Consider the following 12,698-nt stretch of genomic DNA (forward strand, 5'->3'; position numbering starts at 1 on the left):
TTATTTGTTCAGATATGAAGATCTTTAAAGCTCTTTTAGGGCTGTACTTTCACTATGCAAGCATAATGGCAACTGCAAAGTGTTTCGTCTTGGGAACACATCCTGTGTGGGCATCTCCAAGCTCACCTGCTATTTTGGTAAATTTAGGGGGAGCAACACAAAATGCAAAGGGCTGACTGAGGTAGTTATTGATAAATTCACTGTTTAGCCAGTCACATGACTGGCCTCATTACCCCTAAAACAGCTGTGCCAGTCACAGTGATGCACAACAACTACAGCTCAATAAATGGAAAGAGGCTTCTCCAGAAAATGATATTGTTGTCTGAATGATGCAGTGCAACGCAATCTGAACACAGAGCGTTTTGAAGTTTTTAATATAAATGGTCGCATCAGGCCATAAAATGAAAGTTGGAAAGGAGGCAACTTCTAACATCTTCTGCATTGAACTATGGAAAACTGAGTCATAATGAACCATTCTGATGTATTTAGTATTGTATGGGGAAGTACTGGGTGGTGTTACTTTGTAGCAGCCTGGGGTCATTTGCATGTGATTTAATGACACTGGAAGGCCTTGCGTAGTGGCACTGCATTCTGCACAAAACCATAATGCACACCAGTCACTCAAACACAAGCTAGAGATTTATCAATGTCTGTGTCCTTCTGCCTTCAGATGGCTGGGAAGCGTGAAGAAGTTTTTCATACAGTATAAAGCACAACAGACAACACATACTAGAAGAATCACTCACACCAATTTTTAGATAAATACAGACTGATTTACCAAAGTTCATGCTTTGAACAAACATGTTTTTGTATGCCAATGTAAATTACTCTAATGGTTGGGGAGTGATAAATAAAACAGGCTCATTTATATTTTAAGCATTGTTCTGTCACTGCTGTGCATTTGCTCCATTTAGTTTGCTGTTCCGTTTAGTTTGCTGTACTCTGTTCCTGGTTCTGTGGCAGCCCCAGCACCAGAAACAGAGTTGGTTCTGAGATGTCTGATCTAAGACACTCTTTTCCTCCAACATATCAACAACTGGTTTTGTGCTGCCTCATTTTAATGAACCTCCTACCTGTTTTTTCCTCTCCTTCCACCTGTGAACCACACACTAATGCAGAAGTTGAGTGGCACTGGAAAAACTGATGCAGCCCTAAAAAGTAAACTTTGGATGTGAGGCAGTGGAGGTTTGTTCAAAATGTTCTCTACGTGTTGTGGCAGTGATATAGTTTTTAGCAAAAAGAGGACTGGCATTTATAGTAAATGACGAGCTCCAGGCATTTTAGAGTTAATATCCGAGTGCTGTCAACAACATAGGAAGAGTTCCCTGAGTTAATGGGAGAAATATTTCTTTGTCATCATAGGTTCTACTCCAGACCTAGCTCATGTGAATAGGTTAACATTTATCTTTAGATTTGTTAGCAAGCAAGGTAAGACAGGTATGCAGATATGCGCCTGCCATGGTGGACAGCCTTCTGCTAGGCTCATCCAATTGTAGAGACCAGTCATTTGATAATGCCAGCAATATGCTGGGGTGTTACAATGTGCACTGCAAACACACAGCTGAGCTGACTCCACTAAAGTCCTTTGGTGGGACCACTGTGTAGTAAGGGAAGCCTTAGAGACCTCTGCAGCATCCCCAACATCACTGGCCAAGAAAGTTCAAACATGCCTCTACTTCCTCTGCAAACTGAAGAGAGCGCGAGTCCCATCCCCCATCATGTGCTCCTTCTACCAAGGGACCATCAAGAGTATCCTCACTGGCTGCATCACTGTGTGGTATGGAGGCTGCACTGCCTCCTGCTGAAAGGCCCTGCACCGCATAGTAACAGCCAGCAAGATGTTCACAGCCATCCATCATGGACATTTTCCACATCCGCCTCACCCGCAGAGCCATCAGCATTGCTGGTGACACCTGGCACCCCTCACACACTCTCTTCACACAGCTTCCTGCCATCAGGGAGAAGGTACTGGAGTCTCCGGGCTCCACAAGACTCTCAGACAGCTTCATCCACCAGGCTGTCAGGATGCTGAACTCCATCCACTACCTCCCTCCTCTTCCCCCAGCCCCTGGACCACAATCCAACTTTTCATCTGCTGTTAATAAACCATCTCCTGTGCACTGTTTCATCCTGCACTTTACTCACTTAATAAATTTGCACTAATGCCAACTATGCTGCTGCCATACTGCACACTCTGATTGTACATAGGTTTTCTTTCTTATTCTACTTTATTTTACCTAAATACTTGTCTGTACATAAGCTTTACTCTTCTATTTTTTAATCTTTATTTTTACTTAATGGCACCTCTCACTTGGTGAGAGAGAAACAGTATTTCAATTTGTCTGTAAGTCCTGCACATATAGTGAATAGAATTTATTTAAATCTTTGTAGGTGAAAATGAGAAAAGAGAAAAAATTAGAAAAAAAAATTAGATAAAGTGGCTAATTTCTGGATAACTATTCTTATTCGTTTCAAGATGACTTTTGCAGCAACAAAAAGTGGCAAGCTTACAAGTCCTGTTATGGCAGTCGCTCAATTACCTTCTCCTGTCTGTGGTGGTGCACATATTGTTCAAAGCAAAAGCCTCAGAGGACTTTGTTAAATCACTACCATCTGATTATAAACATTCATTCATCGATCTTCTATACCGCTTGATCCATCAGGGTCACGGGGAGCTGGAGCCTATCCCAGCTGACTATGGGCGAGAGGCGGGGTACACCCTGGACTTGTCCCCAGTCAATCCCATGGCTGACACACAAAGACAGACAACCACTCATGCACACACTCACACCTGGGGGCAATTTTTTAGAGTGGCCAATGCGCATGTTTTTGGGATTGTGGGAGAAAGGCAGAGTACCCGGAGAAAACCCATGCAGGCACAGGGAGAACATGCAAACTCCGCCCAGAAGAGCCCAGACCAGGGTTCGAACCTGTGCTACCCTGATTATAAACAGTGTTACTTTATTAATACACACATTACATATATAATTGAAATATTACATTAAATTAAGCCAAAAATACAAACACATACAAACAATACAAACACATACACCTCTGTGATCTGTTTGGGGTACTGTTCATGCCAGAGACCACGTCTGACAGTGAAGTGTCTTACAAAGAGAACCTGCTTTCCCCTGCCTATCCCTCTGATTTTGACAGAAGTGTTGCCAATGAACTGGTTCACTTCAAATCTTTCATTAGACCTGATGGACTGAACACACCTCTGTCGGTGAAACGCCAGAAAAAAATGTGGATTACAGTCAACATTTCTCAACATGTACACTGCAGTAAGGCTATATAAGAGATGCTTGTTGTCACAAACTGCCTGGGAGAATGGTCAGTTTCACAAATTAAAGGGATTAAAAATGAACTAAGGACAAAGATGGCACTGAGACATCATCTGGTGCTCGTAACTCGCTCTTGGGATCAAGCTGATGGTCTGCCCCAAGGTGAACTGTCTTCTGTCCCAGCCCCTGCCTCTCGGCACCCCCTTGATATTCTTAGCAGAGGGTCCCATGGGGTCTGAAGCGTTTACTTAATTAGTATTCAAGTATTCAGGCCTGATTGCTTGAATACCACAGCTAGGAATAATGGAACAGTAGTTGAATTCTAGTTTTCTATCTGAACTGGGGCTGTTTATTTATTTATTTTCCCAGTTTACTGCATCTCTCATCCAGCTTCAAAGCCTGTTCCAATCAAAACACTTCACTAGTCGGTTATGGCAAAGATTGAATCCATGTACTTTACTTGGTGAAACTATTCTCTCAATGTTACACCCTGTTAAGCCTGAGCTTGGATTGTATTAGACTGTACAGGTGCTTAGGGATTCTCTCCTACCTCATTCATTATCTGTCCTCCAAAGGTAACCCACGTGCCTGTGCAAAAATAAAATTGTACAAAAAACACACACACAAGCAATAAAAGATCAGAATCACATTTAAATTGAATTGAAATGCAACAAATCTGATGATTGTTCAGTCTGCAAGCAAACATTTGAGAGTGTGCACAGATATGTAAGAGGAGAAGGAGATATGAACATGAGTGAAGACAAAATCTGCAGTCTCAGGCATGGTTTGTGTAGCTGGGTCTCACACTCCATGATTAAAATGTGGCAATGAACATTATATAGCTATAGCCAGGCTTCCTCCACAAAACTGCCATTTTCTTTACATTTCAGCACTGACATTGGCCCATGAATATTATGGAGAGTAAAACACATTTTGTTTCTAATAATTTTCATCATCAGTCCACAGTTGATAGCTGTATGCTGCTGCTGCACATCACATGTGCATGGTTTCAAAGTTTGAGAGGAACACAATTATATAATTGGAGGAATTTGCAGGTGCACACATGTCTAGGGAGCCCACTGCAAGAAGCATGTAGCAAGTTTTCACACCAAATCTCTATTTTATGATCTCGAAGTCGTCTGACAAAATAAACAATAAAGGTTCATGACAACAGCTGTACAACTGTAAAGATGCTCCTTACTAGTACGAAAACTGTTGGTTGGAACCAAAAATTCATAACCCTGGCCAGTATCATGGATAGATTCTTACTAAATTGTAAGAATAAAAGTGCTAAGAAGCTTCTAAGCACTAAAGTGTTCCAGTGTCTTCCATAGATAGTCATAGTCTTGCTGTCCTTGTTGATGCAATTGCAGGTACACAGGACACTCACCTAATCCAAGACAGGAAACCCTTAGCCCAGATTTGCCCAGATTTCTGCAGACAAAAAAGGAAAAAAAACAAAACAAAATAAACAAATCACAGTCCAGAGAGCTGTACAACAGCAAATTATAAAGTACAAAATAAATCATTTTATCAATATGAATCATATTATCAATATTAATTAATTATTAATGAAGTGAAATGAGAGGGCAATCACATTTATGTTGCAGCACAATGAATGAATGAAAACATTTGCATCATTAGTGTAACAAATTAAACAGCATTAAAAGGCTTGTCAGGTGCCAAAACACTATGCAACACTACAGTCATGTTCAGAGATATGATTTTACAACTTTACCACAGAAACAACTATTTTATCTTTCATACCAACCATCACCAGGTAACTAAAAATACACTGTTGCAAAGTTATGCTGCTGATGGTCCTACGGGTACTCTAGCTTGGGACTCCCTGAACCACTAGGTGCAGTATGGTACTGTTTGAGCATCACTTTTGGGAAGCTGTAATGTTGTCCATCTTTATATACCGCATCATTGGTGATGATGCATAGCTGTGTGGCTAGTGTCATCCTGAGGCTCACTCACTGGCAAGTCTGATGATGGGGTTCTAATTTGCACGGTAATTAGGTTCTAGATGTTATAATAGATCTATGTTTAAGGTAAAATCTTCTGACTGAAAGCATCACACTCTTTAAATCAGGCATTAAAAGTAACCTACAGTGGATGGTAAAGACAAGGATGGCATGACAATTTGTGATGTGTACATGTGATGCACACACAGACACACACAGTGCAGTGCTGCAGGAGAGCACCATATCAACACTCCACTGTTTATTTCCTACAAGTTAGGAAACAAAAAGTTTGCAGTTTGAATAACCTGGTTGAAATTAATATACAATTTTTAAGCACTTGAAGCTCCAATCATTACTAAAGAATCATGCAAGAGAGCCAGTTAAAAAAAAAAAAAACAGATCTGATGGAATGGTGGAAGTTGGCACATTGAAATTTACAGTGTATTGACTGAGACACAATATTAATGTGTGCATTCAGTAACATGCAAGTAAACATTCCACTATAAGAGTTTCCCAGTGGCAGCCAGTAGCTGCAGTGAATTACATTATTTTTTCCTACATAGCTATCCTTAACTGGTAAAGATGAAAAGGCAGCGAAACATTATTTCATTCACCATTCAGTTTCTTGATTTGTGATGCATTTGCAACGAAACATTACAAAACCAGTCTGTGAAACTTGGACAGCATGTGCTGTGTCCACAAAGCCCGCTAGTAATGAAAGCTTAGCTATGCTGAAATTAGTGCCTATCACAATCAAAGTTTTAATTAACATAATGTTATATTTGGGAGCAAAACTCATCATCAACCTGCATCAGATGATTAGTGCTGTACAGGCCGTCACTGAACTGTTGCCATCTTTGACCAGGAAGAGGTGTTATATTATTTTTTGTCTAATACTAGCTGAGTTGCTAGTAGAGAACACAAAGAAAAATATAGGAGCATTAGAAATCACATTACCCAACTGTATTTATTTATTTTATGACTTCAGTTTACCTGTAAATCATGCCAGTGGAATACGACATGCTGTCCCTGAGTGATACATGGTTCATCCTTAGGAAATCCTCCAGGTTTTTGAGCTGAGCAGCTGCACGAACCTCTTTCAGGCGCTGAAACTCTGCTAACTGGCGGCTGCGCTGCTGCCTTTCTTCCTGCTCAAGCGCTTGCTCTGACAAGAAGCAGCTCAGGCCACTGTGCATGCTATCACTCATGGATGACAGAGACATTATCTTTCCCCCAGACCCACCGCTTCCACTGCTGATGCTACTGCTTCGACAAATCCCGCTGCTGTCTCGACTCCCAGGTGGCATTCCTCCGCTGCCCCCAGGCTTGGGCATCTAAAAGTTGACAACAAAACAAACTCTAGTGTCACAACCAAACAGGAGTGTAATAGAGCCGTGGCTATAAACATGCTGATGTATGACGGCCAGTCATCCAGACAATCCTTAAATGCTTCTCAAACCAGTTGTCATGTGTATCATGGCTTGAAACATAGTCACAACCATTTCATTGTCTCTGCTCTGTCTCTGCTGTCTGCATTATTGAAGCACAAACACTAAGTAATTTATAGGTGAGTGACGTATTGTATGTGACAGACAGATGTGCCTTGCTGTTTGTCTGTGTGAATGAAAAGATGAACATGCACACACGCATATGATGACGCTGTCTGAAATAGTGAGAGATCCATTCTCACATACAAGCTGCCTGGGTGGACATCTGGGTGGACATCTATAAAACTGTGCCATGCATGAGGATGATTCTCTGCGGGTAGACACACCACTGGCTGGCTCAAGGAAGAATTAAAAGTCTCACAGTTAACTTAAGAATCTCTGCTAAATTGTTTTTGAGTGTCAGGTAAGAGAAGATAGCACAGTGAGTATAGGCTTAGATAATCAATGTAACATTGCTGCTGTTCAACTGGAAGAGCAATAGACAGCTCAGTTTATGCAACTTTGTCATCTGTAAATGATGCATATAGTCATGTTGAATGCTTACCAGATACTCCATCTGTCTTGGGAAGTGTTATTTTATGGTTAGTGATTGTACAAAAATATTAGGTAGGGAAGGGACTTCAGGACAGGGGAGGTTTGTGTTTTTTGTTTCTGCTGAAAGTCATTCTTTCCCATTTTTAGGAAACAGTCTTTTAACTTGACTCCAAACAGTAGTAAAATAAGAATAGGAGAATAAGAATAAGAAAACCTGGAGAAGAAAAAAAAAATCTCTAAACTTCATGGTGCAGGAGATTAGCAAAGTGACTGAACAACAAACAAATTTAATTGAGCTCAAGGAAGAGGTGGAGCAGTTCAAAGTCCTAATAAAAGAGAGATTAGAAAATTGAAGACCTGAAACGGAGAATAGATAACATGAAAAAGACGATAACATGATTTGATCATCTGTAGATTAGACACCACTCACCAAAACTATGTCAGGACTATGGTTGGAGGCAAAGATTACAAGGAATCCCCACAAGTAAGGAAAAACTGATCATTCAGTTTTTCTACCGTAAAGACATGGCCAGCCAAAGCCCTAAAATTGTAACTTGTAATACTCTACCTTGGAAAAACATCAAAGAATCCAGAAATGCATGTGAGCTTGGCTAGCTTTCTACCTGCACTCCACTCAGTTCTTACAGTGTGGGAACCCTTGCACGGTTGGCCCATTCTGGTTCAGGACAGGTCTGCTTGTTCTTTGTTTGTTGGCACTAGTGCACTGATGTCAGAGATGGTTTCAATTCAATTAAGTTAACAAATGGACACAGACAGAAATGAAAACAACCAATCTTTAGGGATGAGGGTGACCATTCATTGTCCAGCAGAGTCTCATTAAAATGAGTTGTCCTTTGCATTAATCTACATCCCTAGCTTTTAGTACTGGAGGGCTCCACAAAAATCACATGCCAAAGCCATCGGTTTCATGAGGTAGTCACCTGGAATGGTTTTCAGTTGAATTTCTTGATTTCAAGAACTTTGAAAGTATTCTCAAGTACAGTCGCAAAAACAATCAAATGCTATGATGAAACTGCCTCTCATGAGGACCGTCCCAGGAAACGAAGACTAGAGTTACCTCTGCTGCAGAGTATAAGTTCATCAGAGTTACCAGCCTCAGAAACCGCAAATTAACAGCACCTCTGATTGGAGCCCACATAAATGCTTCACACAGTTCAAGTAGGAGACACATCTCAACATCAGGCTGTGTGAGGGCTATTTGACCAAGAAGGAGAGCGATGGAGTGCTGCGTCAGATGACCTGGCCTCCACAATCACCTGACCTAAACCCAACTGAGATGGTTTGGGATGAGTTGGACCGCAAAGTGAAGGCAAAACATCAAACAAGTACTCAGCACCTCTGGGAACTCCTTGCAGACTGTTGGAAAACCATTCCAGGTGACTACCTCATGAAACTGATTGAGAGAATGTCAAGAGTGTGCAAAGCTGTCATCACAGCAAAAGGTGGCTACTTTGAAGAATCTAAAATATAAAACATATTCTGTTAATTCTTTTTTTGTTAACTACATAATTCCATATGTGTTCCTTCATAGTTTTGATGTCTTCAGTATGAATCTACAATGTAGAAAGTAATAAAAATAAAGGAAAACCATTGAATGAGAAGGTGTGTCCAAACATTTGACTGGTACTGTACATACATCCATATAAATCATACTGCAGTTATTTTGACAGTTACTATGATGATGATTCATTTTTTTTTTTTTTGGAGGGGTCTTTCTTGCTTACAGTTCTGTAAAATAAATGCATAAAATATTCCATAATGTTTTGTGAAATTGTTACATTATATACTCACACTCATACACACACCATACTCATGTACAATATATTAAGCTTGAGTGTGGGAATGTCAACAGGCATCTGGAAGAAGTCAGCTGCTGTGTCCAAAGCCTGCATTCAAAAATAAAAGATACAAAAAAGTACATTTAGGTAGGATGTAATGACCCGTGGATGTAGTATGTTCACTCCAGTAATCAAAGTGACTGCAGGTATCTTAGTTAAGTCACACACACATAAGCACTCTCCATGCACTGTGGTTCATATGTTATTGGCATCACAACTTTTGATACTTTTAAACTCTTGTTATTATCATTTTTGCCCAGCTGCTATTTGTATTTGTATTTATTCATGTATTTTCATGCTTTTTTATGCTATGTGAATCCTGCACGGTCACACAAGGAAGGGTGGGCTGGGGTTTGAGAAGGGTATAGTTCATTGGAATGTCCATAGTCATTCCATTGTTGTTGTTGTTTTTTACACTGCTCAAAATAATAAAAAGATTATTAAAAAAAAAAAAAAACATCACACAGAAGAAGCCAGAAACAGAACTCTGGGATATTTGTCTTGCAGAGCTCTTCTGAAATGATATGAGCAAAAGGTAGAAATGAGACAGCACTAACTTCTTCGGTGCTTCAGCAAGAAGCAACATTAACTGCTGCCACTCACTGAGCTGTCTGACCCAGTTGCAGCACGCTGTGTTAATACTAACAACAGGATCATAAAACATTTATTTACTTTTCTGAAAAATGTAGAAGAAACGAGTACTTGATATAAATTAAATAAAAACAGGTTCAGTATATTGATGTTTATACTTGCATTTGGCCATGTTGTACAGCTAGGAAGTAAGTATCTAACTTGACCTTACCTCCCAAATTAAAATAGTTTTAGTATTGTCTCTCTGTCTCTCTCTCTCTCTCAGTCAGTCTGGGCCAAGTTCTGTTCAAGGTTTCTACCTGTTTTTCCATCACCAAGTGCTGCTCTTGGCCATATTTGAAGGCTGAAAGAAAATATACTGGGGCTGGGGCTGGGGAGAGGGTGTACTTGATTTTTTGGAGGTAAACAGCAAAAGTATTATTTATACAGTGCCTTCTTATTATTGTTATTATTATATCGTTATATTATTACAATTAGAACAGTGTAGAAAATGGGGCCAAATATACAAGTATTAGTATAAGATATGTGACTATACTTTCTTCAGTAAGTGCTTATTTAATAAAACTGGCTGCACTGGATGCATGAGACGAAGCATATTATCTTGTAATTTTATTTTAATTAATTTTAATTAATTTTAATTATTTAGATACCATTTCTGGGAAATGTATCTCTAGAATTACATTATATGTGATTTTGGTCTGTACAAATTAACTTGACTTTAATAAAGGTTACATTACAATTACATTTACATTATAATTACATTATAGTACACACAGTTTTTCACATTTCCCATAAATATTATATATCACCTTTAACCCCAGCTGCCCGGTTTGCTCAGCTGGTGGAGCACGAGACTCAGTCTCTCTGGGTTTGAGACCCACTCCAGGTGGCACCACCTCCCATGGGCCCACCACCCGTGGGAGGTGCCGTAGGACTTTGATGCATTGTGGACTGGGCGGCAGTCACCCCCGCGACATGGGCCTAGACCCAGATAAGCGGCAGATGATGACATGACATGACCTTTAACCCCATTTGTGACTGTCATTGCAGTAACTCTCCCTCATTTCTAGTGATTCTGCTGTTTTTCCATCTCCTGTGTTTCTTGTTTGTCCCCTGTTTGTCTTTCTCCCTGTGTGACTATTACATTGAACTTAATAGTGAAATAAGTCATCTGTACAGTGCTGATTGCATGATGATTTCATCACATTATTTCAGCCCATAACCAGTAATAAGATGTATGATTTGATCACAGCCCTTGTTTATAAAGTAGATCTGGAAATTAGAGGTTGTTCTAAAATTTGGAGTTTGGCGGCTCAGTACAAATTCAGTTCTGTTTAAACATTATATAAGTGACTCAGCAAAGAGAAAGAGTGCACACATGGACATGCAGGAGAGAAGACGCATGCATATGGAGAGAAGGGGAGATGCATGACAACATTCTTTGATCTGTTTTAATGTAACTTTTCCTCTAATCTATGAATCATGCAGTAGCATATGGAGTGCTGGGGTCACTGATGCAGACAGTATTACCTATTAATTATGCTCCAACATTATAAGCCTAAGCGAAGTGGTATGTATTGTTAAGATACACTACAATAGATGTTCATAAGCTCATAAACCCACAAATACAGCTGTATAACAACCTTGATGACATCCTCACACATGCATATAAATCAAGAGCACAATCTCTGCTCTGCACATTTTTCTGGCCTGCTACAGTACCTATATCAGAAAATCCCCAGCCACTCAATAATTTAAATTCATCCTTTCTGTATCCTGATGACGATGATGGAACACATCGTCCAGCTTCTTTCACTATGACTGAACACAAGAACAGTGGTGTCTCAAGAAAGAGAACAACACAAACAACAAAAAAAAGGCATTCGAGAATCAGATGTCAGATTATCTTGGTCCACCACGATCTTCCCTGTTTCACTATGAATGTAGGTACATTTTCATGTCTTACTCCTTTGCTAGCATATTCATACAACATCATTCCTTTTGTCCCATCATCAATCAGTCTATCTTAGCCACTAAGTAGCTACTTACCCGAGTGGTTGGTGTTCGGCCGATGTAGGGGTTCTGGACTACACTGCTCATGACAGATCTTGGTGATGACCAGATAAAGCAGTATGTATTCTGCTCAATATAAAGCCAACCAGAGCTGGTTCTGGATTGCTTTGAATGTAGTTGGTGGAGGAGTTAATATGGCTATCCACTCCCTCCTTCTTGGTCACACGGCACACAAAGAGCTCCTATCAGCAACCCCGTCTGCACTGCAGAGGACAGAAAATAATCTCACAAGTAAATTATTTATCTTGGCACTAAAACTAGCATCTGCACTAAAAGCTTGGGATTGTAACAGCAGAAAGCATGGTAAAGCCCCATCATTCTGCCTGTTCCAACAGTGATGTGTCTTTTTAAGACAATCTCTCTGTGTGTTTATTAAAAGGACTACTACCACTAGTACTATTGGAGTACAAGGTGTGATAGCTATAGACTTGGGCATGCATGATGGGGACGTGTTCCTGCCAAAGTCAAGGTGTGGCTGAATCAATATTCCTAACAATCTCAAATGATCTTGTCTTTTGTACTCCTCGTAGGGTTCTTCATGGCAACTCCTCAAAGGTCTATGGAGAGTTTCTCAGTTTTTGTGTTTTGTAAAAAAAAAAAAAAAAAACAAGACTAATTTCCACTGGAAGTAGAATGCGTGAGAATATCACAAAAATAAAAATAATGTCACCGTTATGGATTTAAATTTGACATCAGTCAGTTCATGTATCCTTGATTTCTGCCCGGCTCCCCCCAGCCGGAATATTTTACACAACAAGAAGTAGAGGCTAGGTAGGAGCAGACAGTTGTGCAGGGGCTAGCATAGACAGTCACGAATCTTGGAGCAATTTCATGTTACATGAGGAAGTGAATGTATCCCTACTGGTGTCCCCCACAGAATTCAGTTTAACCCACCTTACGATACAACCTAGTTTTGAGCAGCAAGAGCATTTATTT

General features: G+C 40.1%; 1 protein-coding gene across 1 annotated transcript in view; it reads right to left on the bottom strand.

Moving 5' to 3' along the window:
* The window catches only part of LOC121192900 (voltage-gated potassium channel subunit beta-2-like), a 31,496-nt gene extending 19,707 nt beyond the window's left edge, over nucleotides 1-11,789 (bottom strand). Inside the window, exons 1-4 of the mRNA XM_041054884.1 lie at nucleotides 11,739-11,789; nucleotides 6,251-6,591; nucleotides 4,678-4,721; nucleotides 3,838-3,875 (exon numbers count right to left, since the gene is read on the bottom strand). Coding sequence (XP_040910818.1) covers nucleotides 3,838-3,875; nucleotides 4,678-4,721; nucleotides 6,251-6,591; nucleotides 11,739-11,789 — 474 coding nt within the window. The remainder of the gene's footprint in view (nucleotides 1-3,837; nucleotides 3,876-4,677; nucleotides 4,722-6,250; nucleotides 6,592-11,738) is intronic.
* Between the last annotated feature and the right edge of the window lie 909 nt (nucleotides 11,790-12,698).

The sequence above is a fragment of the Toxotes jaculatrix genome, chromosome 2 (genome assembly GCF_017976425.1).
Source record: "Toxotes jaculatrix isolate fToxJac2 chromosome 2, fToxJac2.pri, whole genome shotgun sequence".
In the NCBI taxonomy this organism is placed as follows: domain Eukaryota; kingdom Metazoa; phylum Chordata; class Actinopteri; family Toxotidae; genus Toxotes; species Toxotes jaculatrix.